At 45.6% G+C, this 24918-nt stretch overlaps 1 protein-coding gene across 4 annotated transcripts in view; it reads left to right on the forward strand.

Moving 5' to 3' along the window:
• CNTNAP5 (contactin associated protein like 5) overlaps positions 1-24918 on the forward strand; it is a 531488-nt gene that overhangs the window by 114362 nt on the left and 392208 nt on the right. For all 4 annotated transcript variants that reach the window (XM_030209381.1, XM_030209382.1, XM_030209384.1 and 1 more), the window contains exon 2: positions 8450-8597. In XM_030209381.1, coding sequence (XP_030065241.1) covers positions 8450-8597 — 148 coding nt within the window. The remainder of the gene's footprint in view (positions 1-8449; positions 8598-24918) is intronic.

Here is a 24918-nt window from a genome sequence, read left to right on the forward strand (position 1 = left end):
ACCAGGGCAGTAGTAAGGGAAGGGGGGTGACGGGGAGGGGGGTGATGTGGTGTGTGACAGGGGGAGGGGAAATGTGACGAGGCGGAGCGAGGGCATGAAAGGGGTGGGGTAAGGTGTGAAAGGGGCGGGATGGGTGTGTAGTGGGGGCGGGACATGTGTCCTTTTTGGTGGACAAAATATGGTAACCCTATGTGTTGGGTTAGCGCAAGAACAGTTACCACCTCCTAAATAGGTGGCAGTAAGGGATCAGCGTGGCAAGTTGTTAACTTACCATATGGCCATTTCCTTTTTAAAAAAAAAAAGCCTTTTACCCACTGTGGTAAAAGGGGGCTTCGGCGTGCAGAAAACCACCAAGCTGATACCATCATAGGGCTCCTTTTACCACAGCTTGATAAAAGGACCCCTTTATGATTTACATAATTATAATAATTTATATTTTGATATTATCCACTGAATCCCTTAAAGTAATAATAAAAATGTAATTGACATTTTGCATTATTTATTTTTTAATTAAACTAATTTATAATGAGTAGACATTGTGATCATTAAACTCATATATACCATAATTTATTCTCACCATTACCAAGAGCATTTCAAAACTCTAGAAGTTGTAATATTGTTTTGATTATTGTTATTTCTTGTAGAAGTTGTGAACTGTGAAAACCGCTGATCATTTTCATCTATTTTATCCTGATGAGGGCAGTTTTCAAAAGCATTTATCCAAGTAAATTGGACCAAATGAAAACTGCCTCTCTCCCCAACTAGTGTGTCCTTCAGACTCCTAATTTTAGCAGGATTGAGGGAGAGCATGAGATAGAAAATAACCCAAAGTGGAGGAGTAGCCTAGTGGTTAAAGCAGTGGCATGACATCTAGCGAAACACAGTCCAAATCCCAGAGCTGTTCCTCGTGATCTTGGGGTAAGTCACTTAGGGGCCCTTTAACTAAGCTACGTTAAAAAGTGGCCTGCAGTAGTTTGGACCAGGGGCGTAGCTACGTGGGTCCATGGGGGCCCTGGTCCCCCCGCTGCCAACCCCTTAGAATCCCCCCCCCCCACTGCCATCGGGTACCTTTGCTGGCGGGGGACCCCAGCCCCTGCCAGCCGAACAGGGCCGTGCCTAGGGTCTCTGGCGCCCCCCTGCAGACTATCAGTTGGCCCCCCCCCCCCCCGTGAAAATGATCACGCCCCCCCCCCCCATGAAAATGATCGCTCACCACTTGCCACACTGAAAGGAATTGTCAGCAATATTCTTAGAAACAAATTGCTATACATTGCAAAATAAGATAGCAGATGTAAATTCTCAAAGTGGACATATTCCAAACGCTAAAATGAAAATAAAATAATTTTTTTCTACCTTTGTTGTCTGGTGACTTTCTTTTTTCAATCATGCTGGTCCAGTATCTGATTCTGCTGCTATATGTCCTCTTAACTCCATTTCCAGGGCTTCCTTTCCATTTATTTCTTTACTTTTCTCCTTTCTTCTTCATTTCTTGCTCTATATCCATTTCCAGCAATTTCTCCTCTCTCCCTGGGTCCTGCCCTCCCATCCATGTCCATTCTTGTCCCTCTCTGCCCTTCCCTCCTCCATCCATAGCCAGCAAGCCTCCTCTCTCCCCTCCCCTCCATTTCCAGCAATTTGTCCTCTCCCTGGGCCCCCATGTCCATCCTTGTCCCTCTCTGCCCTTCCCTCCTCCATCCATAGCCAGCAAGCCTCCTCTCTCCGCTCCCCTCCATTTCCAGCAATTTGTCCTCTCCCTGGGCCCCCATGTCCATCCTTGTCCCTCTCTGCCCTTCCCTCCTCCATCCATAGCCAGCAATCCTTGCCTCCTCTATCCCCTCCCCTCCATTTCCAGCAATTTGTCCTCTCCCTGGGCCCCCATGTCCATCCTTGTCCCTCTCTGCCCTTCCCTCCTCCATCCATAGCCAGCAATCCTCTCTCCCCTCCCCTTCCCTTCCAGCAATTTGTCCTCTCCCTGGGCCCTGCCCTCCCATCCATGCCTCTCTGCCCTTCCCTCCGCACCCTGGGGCCTTTAAATCTTTTACTTCCGGTCGCAGCAGCGTCAGTGAAAGCGGAGCGCTGCCGACGTCTCCCTTCCCTTTGCGCTCTTGGTTCCCTCAGTGTCCGCCTTCTTCTGACGTCAGAAGAAGGCGGGACACTGAGGGAACCAACGAGTGCAAGGGAAGGGAGACGTCGGCAGCAGTGGCGTAGCTAGGGTAGTTGACACCCGGGGCCGGTCATTGTTTTACACCCCCCCCCCCCAAATCCAGTACTAGGCATACCGAGAATACAAAACACTCACGACCTATAGAACAATTTTACCATACCATAAGCAGTCGTTTCTACGAGTCACACAAGGAAAAGGAAAGCATCTTAAACACTACAGTGAGCACTAGAACATCAATTCACCTATTGTAAAACGAAACCAGACAGAATAGTACAGATCGTAGATCCTGCACAGTCAATGCCAACTGAAAGCCATGTCTTTTTCAAACACAGATACACCCTAATCCACTATAGGATAAGTAATCATAAACTTTCTATTTAGACAAAAATTAAACTGAACCCCCGATGCCAGACTCTGCATACAATGCAACACCACAGAAACAGAAAATGTCCCCTAGTACTGTGCAAAATATAAAGACAGCAGATGTAAATTTGAAAAAACTAACAAATACCAATCACCACTTTACAAATTAACAAATAGAAATAAAACATATACAGAAAATAAAATAATACCATTTTATTGGACTAATACATTTAGCTTCCAGAGGCCAAAATCTCCTTCCTCAGGTCAATACAGTATAGTGCTGTTACAGTATCCTATCCTGATCTGAGGAAGGGGGTTTTGTTCTCTGAAAGTTAAGTCAAAATGTATTAAAATTAGTCCAATAAAAAGATTACCTTATTTACATTTATTAACACAGCTAAAATACTATATCCTAAAGCAAAATAATAAAAATATATATTTACAGTTTGTTGTCTTTGGTTTCTGCTTTCCTTATCTTCTTTTCACCGTCTTCCTTCCATCCAGCATCTGTCTTCGCTGTCTCTCTGCTCTCAAGTGTCTGCCCTCTCTAATGTCCCTTCCATCCACATCTGCCCTCTATTTCTGCTCCTTTCATCCACCAACTGCCCCAGTCTGCCATCTCTCTCTCCCCCTTCCATCCACCATCTGCCCTCTCTCTCTCCTTTCCCTCTAGCATTTGCCCTCTATCTCTGCCCCCTTCCATCCACTGTCTGCTCTTTCACTCCCTTCTATCCACTGTCTGCCCTTTCTCTCTGATCCTTCGATTCACCATTTGCCCTCTCTCTTTCCCCCTCCCATCCATTCAGGGTCTGCCCTCCCTCTCACTCCCCATTCCATCCAGGATCTATCCCCCCCTCTCTCACTGCCCCCTCTTTTCGGCTCCCAGTTCCCACCTGCGGCTGCCCCTAGTTCCAGATCCATTGATTCTCCCATCCACCCCTGCCCCAGGCATGACCCCATTCTCCCTCCTGCTCACTTTTCAGACCCCAGTTCCAGCTCCATGCCCCTTCTCCCATCTGTCTCCCACCCAGTCCCTTCTGCCCATCCGAGTCCCCCTCACTCCATCTGTCTCCCACCCAGTCCCTTCTGCTATCCAAGTGCCCCCCACCCTCACCCCATCTGCCTCCCACCCAGTCCCTTCTGCCCATCCGAGTCCCCCTCACCCCATCTGCCTCCCACCCAGTCCCTTCTGCTATCCAAGTGCCCCCCACCCTCACCCCATCTGTCTCCCACCCAGTCCCTTCTGCCCATCCGAGTCCCCCTCACCCCATCTGTCTCCTACCCAGTCCCTTCTGCCCATCTGAGTCCCCCTCACCCCATCTGTCTCCCACCCAGTCCCTTCTGCTATCCAAGTGCCCCCCACCCTCACCCCATCTGTCTCCCACCGTCCCTTCTGCCCATCCGAGTCCCCCTCACCCCATCTGTCTCCCACCCAGTCCCTTCTGCTATCCAAGTGCCCCCCACCCTCACCCCATCTGTCTCCCACCCAGTCCCTTCTGCCCATCCGAGTCCCCCTCACCCCATCTGTCTCCCACCCAGTCCCTTCTGCTATCCGAGTCCTCCCCCACCTTCACGGTCACCCCATCTGTCCCCCACCCTCACCCTGCCTCGTCTTCTCCCTGCCACCCGTCTTTAAAAAGAAATTGTTTGCCGACGCGATAGCGAGCGCAGCACCTCGTGTGGAAGTAAAAGAAGCGAATCCGATCATCTCATTGGGCCTTCCTTCACTGTCCCGCCCTAGAGGAAATAGGAAGTTGCGTCAGAGGAGGGCGGGACAGAGAGGGAAGGCCCAATGAGATGATCGGATCCGCTTCCTTTACTTCCACACGAGGTGCTGCGCTCACTATCGCGTCGGCAAATAAATTTAAAGGGCTGGTGCGGGGGGGGGGGGTGCCAGGATGAAGAGCAGCGGGAGCGGCGGCACCCCCCTTTCTGGTGACACCCGGAGCGACCAAAAGATTTAAAGGCCTCGGCGGGGCAAGGGTAAGCACCGCGGCGGCGCCCTCCAGAGGTGGGCGCCCCCCTGCGGTGCTTACCTCGCTTACCGCATCGGCACGGCCCTGCAGCCGAAGTCCTCTTCTCTGGCGCGGCTGCATTGCTGTTCAGCAAGGACAGGCTTCTGTGCAGGACGTCAGACTCACATAAATAGAAGCCTGCCCTTGCAGATCAGCAAAGTGGCCGCACCGGAGAGGAGGACTTCGGCTGGCGGGGGTTGGGGACCCCGCCAGCAAAGGTACCCGACGGCAACGGCTGGGGAGGATTGGCGGTGGCGGGAAGAGGGGGTTGAAAGGGTTGGCGCCGGGGGGAGGTCAAAAGTAGTCGTGGTGGCGGGGGGGGGGGGGCTAAAATGTGCTCCCTCACCTCTCCCGCCAAAGTCTGGCTGCGCCCCTGGTTTGGACGCGTGAATTTGGCGTGTGCAGTGCCAATTTTTTTTACCATGGCTGGGAATAAAGGTTTTTTTTTTTATGGGGCAGTAAATGACTGAGCGCCAAAATCAAAAGTAGCACTGCCTGAGCCCTTACCACCACCCATTGACCTAGCGGTAATGATGCAGCATTTGCCAACGTGGCTGCGCTGCCAATTACCTCTGGAAATGCCCCCCCCCCCCCCCCCATAGTTTCTACCATGGGAAACAGCACATGCCAAATTCAAAATTACCCCGGGTGCCCATGCTACCCAGCGGTAGTGTCAATTTGGCACACGCTACCCGTGCGCTTGCCCTACCACTGCTTAGTAAAAGGGCCATTTAACCCTTCATTGCCTCATGTACAAGATTATTAAGGGCAATTCTTTAAAGAGTGCTCAAATTTAAGCTCCAAAGACTAGATTCTATAAATGGTGCCAGAAAAATAATCGCTGAAAATTATTTATTAGGATTTATTTACTGCCTTTTTGAAGGAATTCACTCAAGGCGGTGTACAGTAAGAATAGATCAAACATCAGCAGGAGGCAATTAGAGCAGTAAAAATATTCGAACAACAAAACAAAGTATGGCATGGTATACTACTTGCAATGACAACACAATACGTAATAGAACATTATAATTGGTAGTGAAGGGTAAGGCAAAGCTGTAACATACAGATGAGTAAGAAAGTAGGAAGAATTAGAAAGTAAGGTGATTGATTTGAAGAAAGTTGCACGTGAGGTCAGAGAGATGGTTAAATATTATCTCAGCTAGGGTAGAAGTGGATAAACATGTCCTGCTGCAGTATGTGCAGCCCGAGTCAATCCTTGTGTGTGTGTGTGTGTGAGAGTGAGACTAACAAGTTAGTTACTTCTTCCGTTAAAGGCTTGGTTGAAGAGCCAACCTTTCACCTACTTCCTGAAGTAGAGATAGTCTCGTGTTAAGCGGAGCCTTTCAGGCAATGCATTCCAGAGTATGGGGGCTACTCCGGAGAAGGCTCGCTTGCGGGTATCACATCGTGTAATGTCTTTTGGAGAGGGTGTAGTTAGTGAAAGTCCTTGGGAGGACCCTAGTGTCTTTGGCGGTGTGTAGCAGATCATCCTATTCTTTAGATACTCGGGGCCATTTCCTTTCAGGACCTTGAAGATCAGACAAAATGTAAGCACTGAACGCTATTCTATAATTGATCCACATCCTTTATAGAATAGAACTAAGCACATAAATGGTGCCTAAGTTAGGTGCCAATTGAGTATGTTCTATAACAATGTGCATAAATTCTGGGAATGCCCCTGGAACACTCCCCGAAATGCCCCGCCCATGCCCCTTTGAAATTACATACTATAGGAGTTCCGTGCACATCATTATAGAATATGATATACGTGAAACTCGCAACTAATAGCAATAATTGGTTGTTAGCAGCCAGTTTTTGGAACTGATTGGCTCATTAATCAATTACGTTGCATGTGCATTTCGGCTATGCTTGCTGATTTGCTCGTACAACTTTAGTTGCCATATACAGAATCCAGGGGCAATTGTGCACATTGATTTATAGATTAGGTTAGCTTACATAATGTTTCTATTCAGCTGGTTCTTTTTAACATTTTTTTAACAATATTACCGAAGGGCTGTCTGGTAAGGTTTGCCTCTTTGTGGATGACACCAAAATCTGCAGTAGGGTAGACACCCCTGATGGTGTTGATAACATGAGGAATGACTTAGCGAAGCTAGAGGAATGGTTTAGAATTTAGCAGCTTAGATTTAATGCTAAAAAAAAGTAGGGTCGTGCATTTGGGCTGCAAAAATCCGAGGGAACTGTGCAGTTTAGTGGGTGGTGGTGCATGAAGGAGACGCAGGGCTTGAAATCGAAACCAATTAAACATCAGCTCCCATGGTGTAATAAAGATCTTGCCAATTTAAAAAGATCCTACCATAGACTAGAACACCTATGGAGAAGAAGGATCAGACTGTGAAGCAATTGGTTTTCCAGCAATATCAAACAGCATTGCAAACTGCTAAATGTACTTCTTATTTTGCCCAGGTTGAAGACCATGCTTTTGATCAAAGAAAGTTTTTTTTCTAGTTGTTCTGTAAATTGACATCTCCTTGCTCAAACAATGACTTTATTCATTTCTTTCTGCATTTGTACCCTACATTTTCCGATCTAGATGTCGGTTCAATGTGGCATACAGTTTCCTTCGGATAGACAAGTTACAACGTTGTTTGGAGTAGTCAAGAGTTTAGTTCATGATCTGTTATTGGTCAAGCAATAAGGTGTGTTGGGTTGTTGTTCAGGCCGACTGTGTGGGTTCTTTGAAGAAGAACGTTCTGAAGATTGAGCTTTCAGGTGTTTACGGAATGTTTTGTAGTCATTCGTACATTGTAGTGCTTTTGGTATTGTGTTCCAAATCTCGGGGTAGATGTACGTGAAGCTGGCTGAGTATGAGGATTTGTATTTTAGTCCTTTGCACTTAGGAAAGTGTAGGGTGCATTAGGTTCTTGCTCCCTTGATGCATTACATATAGGTAATTCAATTAGATCTGACATGTATTTCGGTGCTTGGCCAAAGATTATTCTGTAGGCCAGCGAGCATATCTTGAATGATATACTTGATTTGACGGGTAAGCCAGTGTAGGTTTTGTAACAGTGGCTTTACGCTTTTGAATTGGTTTATTCTGAATATCAGTCTTGCAGCTGTATTTTGTGCTGTTTGCATTTTCTTTAATAATTGTTTCTTGTATCCGGCATAAATTCCATTGTAGTAATCGGCACGTGAGTGGACCAACGATTGGACTAGTAAGGGGAATATGTTATTTAGTAAATAGTTTCATTATGCGTTTTAGTTTCCACATGGTTTGGAACATTTTCTTCATGCTGTTTGAGATTTGTTTATCGCATGATAGGTTACAGTCAAAGGTGGCTCTTGGCGGCCATTTTGAATCCCGAGACCGTCACACAGCAACAGGATGCAGGGCAAGGGCAGCGCTCTGGGCAGGAAAGAGGGGGCTCTTTCCTGTCCCGAAGAGGTCACTAGACCACCAGGGCAGTAGATAGTAAGTAAGGGAAGGGGAGGGGAGGCTAGGATAGGTCCGCCGCCCGCCCACCCGTTTGTCCAGAAATCTGGACAAACGGGTGGACTGGAAAAACCCGCCCGGATGCCTAGACATGTCCTCAAAAAGAGGACATGTCCGGGTAAATCCAGACGTATGGTAACCCTAACCAATAGCAGTCCTAACTTGAACAAAGTTATCTATTTAAGTTTTGGGCTGTATAGTTAGAAATTCTACTTAAATGTAGATCGCTGATGAATATTAAGCATACAGAGATAAGTGGATAAATCATCTGCTTATCTTTATGTGGAACTATGGAACGAAATATTACCTCCCTTGTGACTTGACTTAAATGTTGTTGTTATCGAGATAAAGCACATTATCAATTACCTGCTTCTTTCTGACAAAGTTGATTACAGCTGAGTTTTTTCAAAAAATTTTTTTGTTCTGCTTCGCTTCCTCTTTCCACAGGCCTTCACAGGAAACACTAATGCAGATAGCGTGGTGCAGCAGAAACTTCAGCATTCTGTAAAGACCCGCTTCCTGCGCTTTGTTCCTTTGGAGTGGAATCCCAGTGGCAGGATTGGGTTGCGAGTTGAAGTCTATGGCTGTATTTACAGTAAGTGCATATTGTGCAGACTTTATCTAAAATACAGTGGTTGATGTTTACAGCCTCTTTACTAGGGTTACCATATGTCCGGATTTACCCGGACGTGTCCTCTTTTTGAGGTCATGTCCGGGCAACCGGGCGGGTTTTGCCAGCCTGCCCGTTTGTCCGGATTTCTGGACAAACGGGCAGATTGCTAGCCTCCCCTCCCCTTACTTACTAGTGCCCTGGTGGTCTAGTGACCTCTTCCACCTTCGGGGCAGGAAAGAGCCCCCTCTTTCCTGCCCGGAGTGCTGCCCTGCATGCATCCTTCCTGTTGGTGATCCTCGGCGCCAATTCAAAATGGCCGCCGAGAGTTGAAGTCTCGCGAGGTCACTTCAACTCTCGGCGGCCACTTTGAATCGGCGCCGAGGATCACCAACAGGAAGGGTGCATGCAAGGCAGCGCTCCAGGCAGGAAAGAGGGGGCTCTTTCCTGCCCCGAAGTGGTCACTAGACCACCAGGGCAGTAGTAAGGTAAGGGGAGGGGGGTGACGGGGAGGGGGGCGATGGGGTATGTGACAGGGGGGAGAGGAAAACGTGACAGGTGGCGGAACGAGGGTGTGAAAGGGGACGGGGCGGGGTGTGCAAGGGGGTGGGGTGTGCAAGGAGGCGGGGCATGTGTTCTCCTTTTTGGGGGACAAAAAATGGTAACCCTACTCTTTACCCAAACTTAGCAATCCTTTTACTAAGATGCGGTAAGCACTAACGCATGCTTACTGCAGCTTAAAATGCATTACCGCTGGGCGTGCAAGGGTAATTTTGGTATGTGCATGTGTTTTTCACACGCTAAAAAATAAATTTTATTTTTTAGTGCTGGGGGGCGAGTCGTAGTCAGAGAGTAGGCATGTCCTGCACACAAAGGGGCCCTTTTAATAAGTGGCTGTAAGCCCAACGTGGGCTTAACACTCTCGCCATTCCGGAACTACCACCGGGCTACCGCAGAAGCCCAGCGGTAGTTCCCATCCTCAGCACGTGCCATTTTCACTGCTACAAAAATATTTTCTATTTTTGTAGCGCCGGTGCTTACCCAGCGGTATTCGGGCAGTGCCTCATGCTGCCCAGTTACCGCGGGAGCCCTTACCTCAATGGGTGGCAGTAAGTGCTCCCCCCCACCCCACCCCCCTGAAGTGGTCATGCAGTACATGATTCACTTACCGCACAGCCATTTCTTTTTGGGAAAAAGAGACAGTCTTTTACCCATTGTGGTAAAAGGGGGCCTCGGCGCACATCAAAAACACGCCCTGATGCTAATTCTGGCCCCCTTTTATCACAGCTTAGTAAAAGGACCCCTAACTGATTAGCCTATGGCAGTGGCGTTCCTAGGGGGGCTGACACCTGGGGCGGATCGCCGATGCACCCCACCCCCCCGGGTGCAGCGCCCCCCTGGAACAGTGCGATGCCCCCCCCCCGGCGAAAGAACCCCCCCCCGGTGCACGCCGCTGGGGGGGGGGGTGCCGCGCGCCTGCCGGCTCTTCGTTCATGCTCCCTCTGCCCCGGAACAGGAAGTAACCTATTCCGGGGCAAAGGGAACATGAAAATGAAGAGCCAACAGGCGCGCGGCACCCCCCCAGCGGCGTGCACCCGGGGCGGACCGCCCCCACCGCCCCCCCTTGGTACGTCACTGGCCTATGGTTAGCAAGTGAGCCCTTACCACCTACAAATTAGGCGGCAGTAGGGCTCCCGTGCTCATGGCCATTAATTGAAAAAAAAAATGAAAATCGGTCACTTTACCCATGCGGAAAAATGGCCTTAGACAACAGGAATGACCCAGAACTGAGCAATGCTGCCTGAAAGCTCGGATTATTATTATTTGTTACATTTGTATCCCATATTTTCCCACCTTTTGCAGGCTCAATGTGGCTTACATATAATCGTTAACGGTGTTAGCCGATTACGGTCTGAACAAATACATGGTATGAATGAATACAAAGTGATATTGTGGTAGAATGAGGTACATGTATGGTAGGTACAATTGGGGGTAACTTAGGGAGGGAAAGGGGGAAGAAGGGTCAGGTAATGTTCGTTACGGTCTTTGGTTGCATTGTGTCGCAAGTGAACAGACATTTTTATGTTGGGTCGGTAGGGTAAGCTTTACTGAACAGGTCTGTCTTTAGTGGTTTCCGAAAAATTAGGTGGTCGAGGTGAGCCTAGTTTTTACTGCTTTTGGCAATGCGTTCCATAGTTACATAGTAACATAGTAGATGACGGCAGAAAAAGACCTGCATGGTCCATCTAGTCTGCCCAACAAGATAACTCATATGTGCTACTTCTTGTGTATACCTTACCTTGATTTGTATCTGCCATTTTCAGGACACAGACTGTAGAAGTCTTGCCCAGAACTAGCCCCACCACCCAAACACCAGTGCTTAGGTAGGAAAAGCTGGATGCATAGGTGGATTTGTATTTGAGTCCTTTGCTGCTTGGGTAGTGGAGGTTTAGGTATGATCGTGCAGATTTAGTGGTGTTTCTGGTTGGCAGGTCGATGAGGTCTGTCATGTATCCCGGTGCCTCGCCATAAATAATTTTATGAACAGTCGTGCAGATTTTGAAAGACTTGTGTTATGATATAGAAGAGATGTAATCCTATCGTATTATCTTGATCCACCTATGACCCTCCCATGGCTACGCCCCCTTTCTGGAGCCATGCGTAAAATTTACACATGGATCCCGGCGCCTAAAATCGTGATGCAATTTTAAATTATTATTCAATGAAATTGCACACGCAATTTTTAACACCATATATAGAATTTGGAGAGTATCAAGTTGTGCACTCAACTTTATAGAATTAAGGGTTTGATACTAGATTCTGTATATGGCGCCTGAAAAATCGGCACTGAAAATATTTTCGCATAGGCGTATTCTGTACACTTCGTCTGCATTTAGATGCGGTTATAGAATACACCTAGTGGGTTTATAGAATATGCCTAGCGGCCATGTCTGCGCCTAACTCTAGTCGCATCCATTTACGCCAAGTAAAACTAGGTAGAAATACCGGGCCTTAATTAGGTGCAGAGCAGGTGTATTCTATAAATGTGCACGTATATTTTCAGAACACCCCTGTGGCCACACCCCCTTTTTGGCAGCACACATTAGAATTTACACGCACCGCTTTATAGACTATGCCTACCAAATTGTGCGTGTAAATTCTAATTAATGCCATTTAGTGTCAATTAAGTGTCAATTAGCGCCAATTGACTTGTTAAGCAATTAAATTTCACACGCAAATCCCGAATATAACCAGATTTGAGCTCACAATTTTGGTGAGGGGTTGGTGTCTTCGGGGTGCTGTTGTCTCTGCTGGTGGTACCTGCCTGCAAGTGTTAAAAAATGTGAAAGTAAAACAAAATAAACATTTTTCCTTGTTCATCGCTATTGAATATTGACTTCTAAGTGACTTTCAGTGAGCTTATCCACAAAGGAAATAGCTTATCACAAATGTTTTCATGGTTATATGTCAGTGCTTATTTGAATCTTTTTATAAATAGAGACTTGCTTTGTTTATTTTCATTCAAAAAGAACAAAATTGACCTATTTCAACAAAACCATGCCAACACCTGCCTTCATTTTGCCAAACTTGTTGAGTGCTAAGAATCTACTATAATAAAACTCATCCTCAACGTTCTGAGGACACTGACGTCAGTGAAGCCAAGCTCTGACTTCCTTCAAAATGGTTTGAAGGTTCGTGGTGGTGAAGCCACCAAAATCGCTCCGGGCCCCGCCCTCGAGGGCGGAGCAATGGCAGAACAACGAAGGGGTTGGCAGGCAGGGAGGCGGGGGGTGGGGTGGGAAATCACTCTGGGCCCCGCCCTCGAGGGCGGAGCAATGGCAGAACAACGAAGGGGTTGGCAGGGAGGGAGGCGGGTGGGAAATCGCTCCGGGCCCTGCCCTCGCGTCAAACGTCATGACGTTGCGGGCGGAGCAATGGCAGAACAACGAAGGGGTTGGCCAGGGAGGGAGGGAGGGAAGGTGTTGGCGACGAAAACCTTGCTAGCGCCCATTTCATTTGCTCTGAAACGGGCTTCTTTTACTAGTATCTGATAAAGTGATTTTTCTTTAACAGGCTTTTCATTGTTTTTGAGCAGGTGCGTTTTCTGAATGAACATTATCTCCAAGAGCCCCCGAAGCGATTTCTGGAATACTAATTACGTCTTCTGAGGAGAGCTAAAACCCTTGACATTTAAACTTGCTATATCAATTGTGTGCCAGTCTCAAGTATAAATGGATGTTGGTGAACCTTGATAACTGCCGCGTTGGCCTACATTTGAGAATAAGTGAAACCCTATTTCTGGTCTTGCTACCATGTCTCCTCTTCCTTGACAGTAACTTTTTTTTTTTTACTGTTAAATATGCTTCCTGTTCCCTAGGATTCAAATACAAGACCACAGCACTATAAAGACGGTTAAAAAAATGGGGTTGACATTGAAAGGAGTAGCCTAATGATTAGTGCAGTGCGTTGCGGACCTGGGGAACTGGATTCAGTTGCCTGACAGTCAGCAGTGGGTTGAGATCCTGGTGAACCAGGTTTAATTCCCTTTGCAGCTTTGTGTGACCTGGGAAAATATGTGTAATAGAAACTGTAAAGCGAAACAACCACAGAAGGTGATCTCTCCACAGGAGAAATGAAGAACACCAGGTACACACAGTGGATCCAAAAGAGTCCTCTCTCATGTAATGTCTTCCCAAACAATGTCTTTATTAAAATCAATAAAAGCCCGACACGAATCGTGTTTCGGCCACACCGGCCTGCATCAGGGGTCTATAAATAAACAAATATATTGACATAAATAACTAAACATAATACAACAAATTTAAAACCAAAAAAAAAGGATGAATATAATAAGTATGTTTTTAGAGTATCATTATACTTATCAGCTTTGGTTGGAACAGATGAAACAGCTGAATTACAATGAAATTGTAAAGAACAAGAATGTCTAAAAATAAGAAATACAAAACCAATATGAGTTTAAATCAATTCTATAAAAGTCGCCACAAATTGTGCCTACATTTTACATGTGGCTTAAAAAATGGGGCGTGGAAATGGGAGGGTCATGGGTGTTTTGGAGCATGCTTTTCGATTATGCATGTAACTGGGGCACCACAAGTAAATTTAGGCATGGGCATTTGTACCATTTTTGTTGGTGCAGATAGAAGAGCCTTAATTTATGCGTGACTCCTGCCCATAAGCTCTATTCTATAAACCACACTTAACTTTAAGCACAGCTTATAGAATATCCCCTTTTTCAGCGTCAAGTTTATAAGCACCTATATAGAATCTAGCCCTTAGCATGCAAGGTTGCACACTCAATTTATAGAATGCTATTACTTATTCATGTAACTTAATTGTTAAATTAGCTGCTAATTGGCATTAATGATCCATAATTGGCTATAATTGGTGTTAATTGGCTAACTGTCCTTAGAATAACAGGTTCAAAGCAGGGAGTCAGCGCCCCAAGAATAATAGGTTTGTATCAAGTAGTAGAGTTTTGAGGCATAATAAGAATCAGTGGGTCAGGTAGCATGGAGGTGCATATTAGAGCAATGAAGGACAAAGCTCTGATAAGGAGTCAGGTGAAGTCTGAATAATGGATCCTCAGAAGCTTAGCCGAGATTGGGAGGCGGGGCTAGTGCTGGGCAAGTTGTCTATGGTCTGTGCCCTGAAAGTGGCAGATACAAATCAAGGTAAGGTATACACAAAAAGTAGCACATATGAGTTTATCTTGTTGGGCAGACTGGATGGACTGTGCAGGTCTTTTTCTGCCTTCATCTACTATGTTACTATTATGTTATACATATATCAGAACAGGAAATTATTTAAAGCAAGAAGGCCTTTGACAGGAAGTGGAAATCATAGAGTACGTAGACATGATCAAACTGACCAGGAAGAAGATACTGCACTTGCTGTTGGAATGGTGGAAGTATACTCCATCATGAAGTTTTCTTAGAAACAGAGCCACTGATTATCTGGCAGTGGATCATCACAGGGCCATTAGTTTCTCTGGGATTAAGGCTAAATCTGTAGCCCAATGTGTTGGAAAGTGTGCTCAGCGGATTTAGTTCCACTCAAAAGAAAAGTGGCGAGTGGGAATCACTCTGAAGTATTCCTCACTAGACCTTGATGTAGGGATGACAAGTTGTCCAGTTTCATTATTCAAATTATATGTAGTCTGCCACAGTTTCATAGTGAATAGGATGTACTCAGTCAAGCCAGGCTTCACCGTTACATTTAAAAGTAATTTATTATCCAAGCGTGTGGAATGTTATTGAAAGCTTTCTCATAGTTAATTCAATGATATACTGAAGTTGTATTTTTTATTACAGTTGGCCGTGATGGCTTTATTCAGCCTCAGTTGTTCTCTGGTTCTGTATGCGTCTCTTTTATTGTCCTTTTGGTCAACTACCATGACGTTGTTCGAGTTCATAGAAGCCAATATGAAGGTAGATGTTAGTCCAATAGACAACTGTAAACTGTAGATAAGCACTAAGATATTTGCCTGGCTGATTTCTTTATTTCCAGTTGGAGAAATCATAGTAGAGAGATGCTAAATATTTGAGCCGAGATCAGCCACTTCATCAGGGCCTAAGTTCTTTACATTTGGGACTCTTCTTAACCTGGTTTCCAAATGTTGTTGTTTCACGCCATGCCTGTAGTCTTGATATTTATTTATTTATTTATGGGCAGGCTCAATGTGGCTTACATTAGTTCAAAAGGCTAAGAGCAGTATAAAAGGACACTTCAATCTAGTAATAGACAAACAGACACATTAAGGGCGAAGTAGTTGATGGAGAGAGACAGAGGGAGAGAAGTGAGAAAGGAGGTAAGGAATGCAGTATGGTCGCATAACATAATGGGTCAGAAAACATTAAGGCAGTGCAGAGCTGCAGTGTAAGCTGTCCTGAATAAAGCGGTCTTCAGGGAGATTCTGAAAGCCTGTTGTTCGGAGGTAGCTTTTACTGAGTTTGGTAAACCATTCTACAAACGTGCACTGATGTAGGGAAAGGTAGACGCGTGGCTGGTTTTATACTTGAGGCCATTGCACGAGGGGTAGTGGAGATGTAAATAGGATCGGGAAGATTTGCTCATGTTCCTTGGCGGCAAGAGGATAAGATTATCCATATAAGCTGGAGCTTCGCCGTGAAGGATTTTGTGCACCAGGGCGCAAATTTTGAATGTTATACGTTCCTTGACAGGTAGCCAGTGCAGTTTTTCTCGTAGTGGTCTGGAGCTGATGAACTTCGATTTACCGTAGATCAATCTTGCAGCGGTATTTTGAGCAGTCTGCAATTTTTTAAGAAGTAGTTCCATGCACCCTGCATAGATACCATTGCAGTAATCAAGATGACTCAAAACAAGAGACCGCACTAAATTGCAAAACACTTCTCTAGGGAAAAAAGGTTTTACACGCTTCAGTTTCCAAAGAGAGAAGAATGCTTTTTTCACAGCTGCATTAGTGTGATCTACTAGAGTCAGATTTCTGTCAAGTATTACTCCTAGAATTTTCAGAGACGTAGAGATTGGCAGGTCAAGCCCAGGTGCAGTTAAGGTGGTAGGACTGTACTTGTTGTAAGGTGATGCGAGTAGAAGGCAATGAGTTTTCTCTGTGTTGAGCTTCAATCTAAAGGAGTTCGCTCAGGCACGTACAGTTTGTAACCCAATGCTGATGTTGGCAGCTATTTCAGCTAAGTCTCTTTTGAAAGGAACGTAGATGGTGATGTTATCCGCATAAATGAACGGTTGGAGACCAAGTTTAGAAAGAGCTGCGGCTGGAGGAATGAGCATCAAGTTAAACAGTGTAGGAGAAAGCGGCGAACCCTGTGGTACACCACAGACAGCTGGCCAAGAAGGCGATAAACTGTAGTCTTGATATTTGCCTTTTAATTTTTTTTTTTCTATGTGAGGGTAGCCATTCTGCTTATCTAATTTGCTTCATAATATCCTTTGAATTTTCTTGTTTCAGCTTTTTTGTTTGGAAGTATTGTAACTGCACTAAGGGGCCCTCTTACTAAGCCACGTAAGCGTCTACACGCGCCAAAATGGAATTACCGCCCGGCTACCGCATGGCTCTTGCGGTAATTTCATTTTTGGAGTACTCCGGTACAAGCGTCACAAAAAGAATTTTTATTTTTGGACGCGCGTATCGGACGCGCCCCGAGTGGCAGTTGACGTGCATAGGTCATTACGACCCAGTTACCACGTGAGACTTTACCGCTAGGTCAATGACTGGCGGTAAAGTCTCGGACCCAAAACGGACACGCGGTAATTTTCATTTTGCCGCGTGTCCATTTTCAGCAAAAATTTTAAAAAAGCATTTTTTTTGCAAGTGTGCTGAAAAATGATTCTGCGCGTGCCCAAAACACGCGCCGCCTACACTACTGTAGGCCATTTTTCAGCACACTTTAGTAAAAGGACCCCTCATATTCTTTTTTCCAGATTCCTTGTAGGATTGTTTTTTTTTTTTTATAACCATTTACATTTTTACAAGCGATAAAACAACTTGCTGGAAATACAGAGAAAGTAATATATAGGAATTATTTCAGTCAGGTAATTCTATTCTCTTCCTTAGACCACTAAATAGGGAGAGTGAAACAGAAAAAAAATGTGGTATTAACCTGATTATCCCCAGATATTACTCGTCTAATTCATTATTCCACATTGATCATCTGGTTGGCTTCTTCGAGGCCAATACGGTGTATAGTCAAATCATTTCATTGAAAAACATACTTATTGTCCAATATTATTTAGAAATAATACATCTGATTACATTCTTACTATTTTAAAAACCAGAAGTTATTTAACAATACATATACTTACGTCTCTAATTCAAATCCCGTTGATTAAAGTAATCCCAGTTTTCACAGGTTTCACTCCTTTTAAAGTAATAATTGAGGAAATATTGGATTGTTTTGGTTTTATTTAAACACAATATTTTATTTTTATGTCTCTCTGTTCTTTTTTTCTTCATATCTCTACAGTTCTTGTGCTTCTGCTGTCACTTTCAGTTTATTATTGGATAATACGAATTTAAGGTCATCTGCTGGTGAAGCATTCTTCAGCTTGAGGTTTTTTTCTCTCATTATTTTGGCAAGCTCAATCTTTTAAGGTATTTGCCTATCAGTGACACCACTGAGAGCAATGATGTTATATTTTCCTATATGCATTTTTTTTTCCAGGCAGAAATGATCTTTTCTGGGTTTTATTTTCTGGCCTTACGCCCTTGCGGTAAGGAATATGTAAGCAGTGCTTTCACTGTAAATACTACATTCAATTTATTTCTGTGATATCAATAAAGGATTCCATTATGCGTGGGTTATGGATTTATTAATTTCATTTATCTTACTTCTTTTGGTGTTAAGTTTTTGCGTAGGCAGTTTTCCCTTCTATGGATCCTAGCATTCTGCCAAGCGGGGGATGGGAGCAGTTAACAGATATCAGTGAGATAGAAGTGAGTGGGTTCACCGGCGCTGAAGGGGACTTTGGCTGGCGGTGGTGGTGGAGGGTTGGAACTTGGTGGCAGGAGGGGGTAGTAAGGGATGGGAGAGGGGCAGCGGCGGCACTGGGGGGGGGGGTCAAGGGTGGCAGGGGGTTGGCTGCACTGGGGGGGGGCTAAAATGTGCCCCCTCACTTCGGGCTCTGGACCCCCCTCCCGCCGAAGTCTGACTACGCCCCTGTATCCAACTCTGTTACTCTTGTGGTGGAAAGTATGAGCCCTCCAAAATCCACCCAAAACCTACTGTACTCAAATATAGGTGACACCTGCAGCCATAGGGGCTATTGCAGTGCTATACAGTAGGTTTATTGTAGGTTTCGGAAGGCTCACCATACACTGTAAAGGGGTAACAGTGAGGTGTGTGCCTGGGACCTATTATGTAAAATCCACTGCAGGCTCCCCTACAGGGGCTCCACTGTTCTGTGTGACTAGTCTACTAAGAATGCTCCCCTCTCCCCCCCTCCACCCCATACATCCCAATGGCTTCTTTTTGTGCATTTTTCCCAGATGCATTTAGCACAAAAACATCTTGCAAATGGCCATGTTTGAAACGAAAAGATAGATTGGTTTCTGGTTTGAAAATCGCTATGTTTGCCAATTGATTTTAGATGTTTTCAGGAAAACGTCCAAAATCTGATTTAGATGTCATATCAAAAATACCCCTCCACATGTCATAATGCACTAAAAAGTGTCAATAATCCAAAGCAAATTGTAACCCGATGTGCTAATAACAGTTACTAATATTATGCATCCAGTTTCTCCTTTTTGGGCAGCCAGCTTTGGAACGCTCTGCCAAGATCCATCCTAACAATCAACAACCGTCTACCATTCAGAAAAATGTTGACGACCCATCTCTTCAAGAAAGCTTACCCTAATGACCCAACTTAACTTTTTAAGCCCACCCACATGATTCCTGCCCCGACGATTATTATACCTTTGACCATGTCTCACAATCTCCTTATGCTCATTCCTCAATCTCTTCCTCTCCATCCTTCCTACTCTTCACCCATCCCAAACTCTTCTCCTTTTGCTCATCCTATCTTTGTTTACCTCTCCATTATCAATTTACATATCCTCAAAACCCCACTACTACTATGTTTACTACAACTTGTAACATTCTCCTTCAAGACTTTGTAATTCTATTTACTATGTAAGCCGCATTGAACCTGCTATGTGTGGGAAAGCGCGGGGTGCAAATGTAATTAATAATAATTATAATTAGCTGATGAAGGGTACAACCATAACGGAGTATAAATAAGTAAATCTAATTTGTTCTAGAACGAAATCAACCAACCATTATGTCATATTATGACAGACTGAGCAGTGCAAAATATATTAAATCAAAAATGATATGCATTGCATATTTTCTTTTTTTTTTTTTTTAAGAAATGTTATTGAGTTTTAACAATTCAGAGGTACAAATAGGACAAAGGTTAAAGAACAATACAATTTTCAAACTATCTTCCTGTATGAATATGCCTGCATAATAAACAATTACTATGATAAGTAATATTATCAAATATAAGGACAATGAATGTTAGTAGTCTCAATAATAAAAATAGTAGAGAATAGAAGATAGTTAATTAGCTCAACAAGAATAGGGATGAACATGGATCAGAGGATCAGTCTTGAGCATAGGCGTAGTTTGACTGTTTCATTTGGGGGGGGGCAAAGGATGGGGCGCAGCATATTAGCATATTCATTTGCATATATACATATGCAAATGAATATGCTAATATGGAGGAAGGAATTGAAATTTACAGACAAAATATCACAGATGCACATTTCAAAAAGCTGACATATTTCAGTTAATAAATTCTGAATAAAATACTTTTTTCTACCTTTGTTGTCTGATCATTTAGTTTCTCTATTCGCAAATGATATGTATGCTTAATTTGCAGTTCCCTCTCTTTCAAGCATCCCCTCCTCTGCAGTTTGGCAGCTGGCCTCTCTCTCAACTGTCCTCCTATTGTCCAGCAGCTCACCCTTCTCCCTCTCACCTCCTCATTCTGCAGGCCTTCTCTCTCTCAACCCTCCCCCCCCCCCCAGCCTTGTGATTCAGCTCATTCAACCTCCCTAGTCCAACAGCTTCTCCCCTTTCTCCCCCCCCCCCCCCCCCCCCCACTGATCTGGCAGCTTCCCTCTCTCTGACCCCCTCCAATTCGACAGTTCTCTCTCTCAACCCCCCAGGTGCCTGTAATCCAGCAGCTCCCCCTATCTCAATCACTCCCAGCCTGTGATTCAGTGGCTCCCTCTCTCAAACACCCCCCCCCCCCCATTCCAATAACTCTCCTCTCTCTCAAGCCTCCCCACCAGCACTTGCAATCCAGCAGCTCCCTCTCTCTCAAATACTCCATCCATCGACCAGCTTCCTTCTCTCTCACCCGCACCAATACGGCAGCTCTCCTCTCCACCCTCCAACCCATCTACTTTTAAATAAATGCTTCTCTTCTCTAGCAGCGGCAAACAGGCAAGTGTAAAAACAGCAAGCAAGCGCAGCCAGGCTCAAGTACTCCGTCCTTCGCTTTCTGAATCCTGACCTCTCAGCGTCCCGCCTTCCTCTGATGTCATTTCCTTTCGGGCGGGACGCTGAGAGGTCAGGATTCAGAAAGCGAAGGACGGAGTACTTGAGCCTGGCTGCAATTGCTTGCTGTTTTTACACTTGCCTGTTCGCCGCTGCGGGAAAGAAGATTAAGTTGTTTTCGTCGTCTTCGTCGTTTGGGGGGGCATTGCCCCCCCTCGCCCCCCCCCCCCCCAGTCTACGCCCATGGTCTTGAGGTAGTATATCTGGAATAGAATCAATAAAGTATAAAGCAAAACTTATCAGGATGAAATATATTTCTATGTAAATTGCACGCCTGGAATAGACTTCCCAAGTTTGTACGTCTAGCCCCGTCTGTGGATGTTTTCAAATCTAGGCTAAAAGCCCACCTCTTTAACGCGGCTTTCGACTCCTAACCACTACTCACTTGCCCTGAACCCTTTTATCCCCACCTCTTTAATTCCAATGCCTCTTAGCTGTTCTGTCGGTTTGTCTGTCCTATTTAGATTGTAAGCTCTTTGAGCAGGGACTGTCTTTCCATGTGTGGTGTACAGCGCTGTGTATGCCTTGTAGCACTATAGAAGTGATAAGTAGTAGTAGTAGTAGTAATGTAGAAGCCTGCCCTTGCAAATCAGCAACGCGGCCGCGCAGGCTTCTGTTTCTGTGAGTCTGACGTCCTGCACGGCCGCGTTGCTGATCTGCAAGGGCAGGCTTCTAGATGGAGTGTTGCTAGTGGAAGAGTAGCCTAGTGGTTAGTGCAGTGGAACGTGGGATGTTGTTACTATTTGAGATTCTGGAATGTTGCTATTACTTGAGATTCTACATGGAATGTTCCTATTCCACTAGCAACATCCCATTTTTAGATTGTGAGCTGTTTGAGCAGGGACTGTCTTTTCATGTATGGTGTACAGCGCTGCGTACGCCTTGAAGCGCCTTGTAGTGCTATAGAAGTGATAAGTAGTAGTAGTAGTAGTAAAGAGTGAATCACAGCAGTACTACATATATATTGCAAATCAAGGACTTCAGGACAAATAGGGCCCCTGTTACCAAGCTGCGGCACCCCTACAGTGTCGTCATTTCCACGCTACAAAAACATATTTATTTTTGTAGCATCGGTTACCGCCGGGTTAACGCAGGAGCCCTTACTGCGACATTAATGGGTGGCAGTAAGGGCTTCCCCCCGAAATGGCCGTGCAGCAAGTGCTTTACTTGCCACTCAGCTATTTCCTGCAGGAAGGCGAGACCTTCCCTTTTACGAGCTGCGGCAAAAGGGGGCCGACGCTGACATCGGTGCGTGTTTTACCCGCACACCAAGGCCCCCTTTTACCGCAGCTCGTAAAAGGGAAGGTCTCGCCTTCCTGCAGGAAATAGCTGAGTGGCAAGTAAAGCACTTGCTGCACGGCTATTTCGGGGGGAAGCCCTTACTGCCACCCATTAATGTCGCAGTAAGGGCTCCTGCATTAACCCGGCGGTAACCGATGCTACAAAAATAAATATGTTTTTGTAGCGTGGAAATGACGACACTGTAGGGGTGGGAAGTACCGCCGGGCTGCTGCGGTTCAAGGGGATCGTTGGCAGGCCGGCAGGGGGGTCCAATGTGGCGGCGGCGGCGGCGGTTCGGGGGGGCGGCTGAACAGTGACCCCCCTCCTCGGGCTCTGCCCCCCCCCCTCCCGCCGAGGTGTGGCTACGCCCCTGGGCGAAATGTGGCCACTTCGGGTCTGTACGAATAAAGAACCTTGTTGGACTTTCAGTGTCTGCTTTCTGTTGATCTCGGGCCTCAGGCAGTGGGCCTCTTCAGATGGCGGGGCCTGAGCATTCCCACCAGCCAGGCACAGTTTTGAAGGGGGTCTTTAAATATGCCTTGGCTCCCTTGTGAGTTCTCTGGGGCACCGCAGCACACAGATTTAGGCCTCTTACTAAAGAAAAAGGATATTTGGGGGAAAGTTAACATCAACATGAAAAAAATATATTTCTGTAATAGCTGGGTATGATTTGCATATAGTATTGGAGACATATGTGTCCAGTCTATTTTAGGCTTCTCTGTACTTCAGATTTTGGCAAACTGTGTGCAGAAATCTATCCTTTTTTTCCATATCTAGATCTCATTAATTTTCTGCATGAGTAAGCAATCGTACTTTACATAACTGTGAGAGAAACTTAGGAATTCAGTCCGCGTAAAATTCTCTTCTTACCTCTTGTGCGATGGAATTTGTATTGTGTAACATGTGAAGACAGAAAAAGAAAAATGGAAGATGAATCCAGACCAGCAAATGTCTAAATGAGATAGTGTATATATAGCCTGACACGTGTCCTTCTGCACTGTAGGAGTCCAAAGCAAGTGGGATACAGCAAACGAATCCTCTCAGATTAAAGCCGGGCCTGTAAAATTGTCCTTGACTAAGGATTTGACCCTGTGAGTTGCATTATGAAGATCTGGGAGAAAAATCTGTTCAATATTTTCTTCCTACACTCTGCATTTCCTATGAAAAATCTTATTTTTTTTCTCCACAGGTCTAAAACAACAATCTAATGCAACATATTGGAAGCAGCCCTTAAGAAAAAAATAATCACCCTCCATTTTCCTGCTGCTCATTCACTTTTTTTAGTCTTACCATCCTCTCATTTCAATACAGGTGTACGTTCATTTGAAACCTGTCGCTTTCGATCTGAAATGATAGGAGTAAAATGGCAATATGCTCTTTTCCCCATGAGGTCACTAGTGTACACTCTTGGATCAACCTAGAACTGAACACCCAAATTTAAGAACACCAAAATTGAAATTACCGCAAGGGACACATGGTAACTGAGCGGTAACTCCAATTTGGCACACGTAGGCGCCTATGTGGCTTAGAGGGGCATAATCGAACGCGAACGCCCATCTCCATGGGCGCCTATCTCCGAGGACGGGTCTGCAAAGGGACGGGCCAGACCGTATTTTCGAAAAAGATGGGTGTCCATCTTTTGTTTCGATAATACGGTTTGTGCCGGGTAAATGCATCGCATTTGGGCGGATTTGAGCTGGGCGGTATCGGTTTTCAGCGATAATGGAAACCGAAGGCGCCCAGCTCAAAAACGAACAAATCCAAGGCATTTGGTCGTGGGAGGGGCCAGGATTCGTAGTGCACTGGTCCCCCTCACATGCCAGGACACCAACCGGGCACCCTAGGGGGCACTTGTAACAATTAAAAAAAATTTTTTTAAATACCTCTCAAGTCTATAGCTCCCTTACCTTGGGTGCTGAGCCCCCCAAATCCCCCCCAAAACCCACTCCCCACTACTCTACACCATTACCATAGCACTTATGGCTGAGGGGGGCACCTAGATGTGGGTACAGTGGTTTTGGGGGCGGTTTGGAGCGCTCCCATTTAGCAGCACAAGTGTAACAGGTAGGGGGGGTGGGCCTGGGTCCACCTGGCTGAAGTCCACTGCACCCACTAACAACTGCTCCAGGGACCTGCATACTGCTGTGATGGAGCTGGGTATGACATTTGAGGCTGGCATACAGGCTGGAAAAAAAAGTTTTTAAAGTTCTTTTTTTTTGGTGGGAGGGGGTTAGTGACCACTGGGGGAGTCAGGGGAGGCCATCCCCGATTCCCTCCGGTGGTCATCTGGGCAGTTGGGGCACTTTTTGGGGACTTGTTTGTGAAAAAAAGGGTCAAAAAAAAAGCGGACCAAATTCTCGCTTCTGGCGCCCTTCTTTTTTCCATTATCGGCCGAGCGCGCCCATCTCTCCTCGGCCGATAAACATGCCCCAGTCCCGCCTTCATCACGCTTCCGACACGCCCCCGTCAACTTTGTCCGTTCCCGTGACAGACTGCAGTTGGAGGCGCCCAAAATCAGCTTTCGGTTGTACCGATTTGTGCGCCCATGGGAGAAAGGCGCCCATCTCCCGATTTGGGTCGAAATACGGGCGTCTTTCTCTTTCGAAAATAAGCTGGTTAGTAAAAGGGCCCCCTAGTTTATTGAATCCAGACACTAGAGGACTCCACTTTTATACTTGCATCAGACGTCATGTTCCCTAATAACAAATTTGCCTGCAGACTCACCACAACTTCTAAATAATAATAACAATAACAATAGAAGCTTCCTAAGAACCAGCTCATACCAATTCTTTCTAAGTCTCCTTGGTATCATTATTGGGCATCTTGATGCTGCTTCTGAAATGCTACAGCTACTGCAAGGAAGGATGATTTTCTTCACTTGTCACTGTGAAGTCAGGGAAAACTGTGCATCACTGCCATTTGGGCTAGAGCAAGAATGCAAA

This window comes from Microcaecilia unicolor, chromosome 7 (assembly GCF_901765095.1).
Source record: "Microcaecilia unicolor chromosome 7, aMicUni1.1, whole genome shotgun sequence".
NCBI lineage: Eukaryota > Metazoa > Chordata > Amphibia > Gymnophiona > Siphonopidae > Microcaecilia > Microcaecilia unicolor.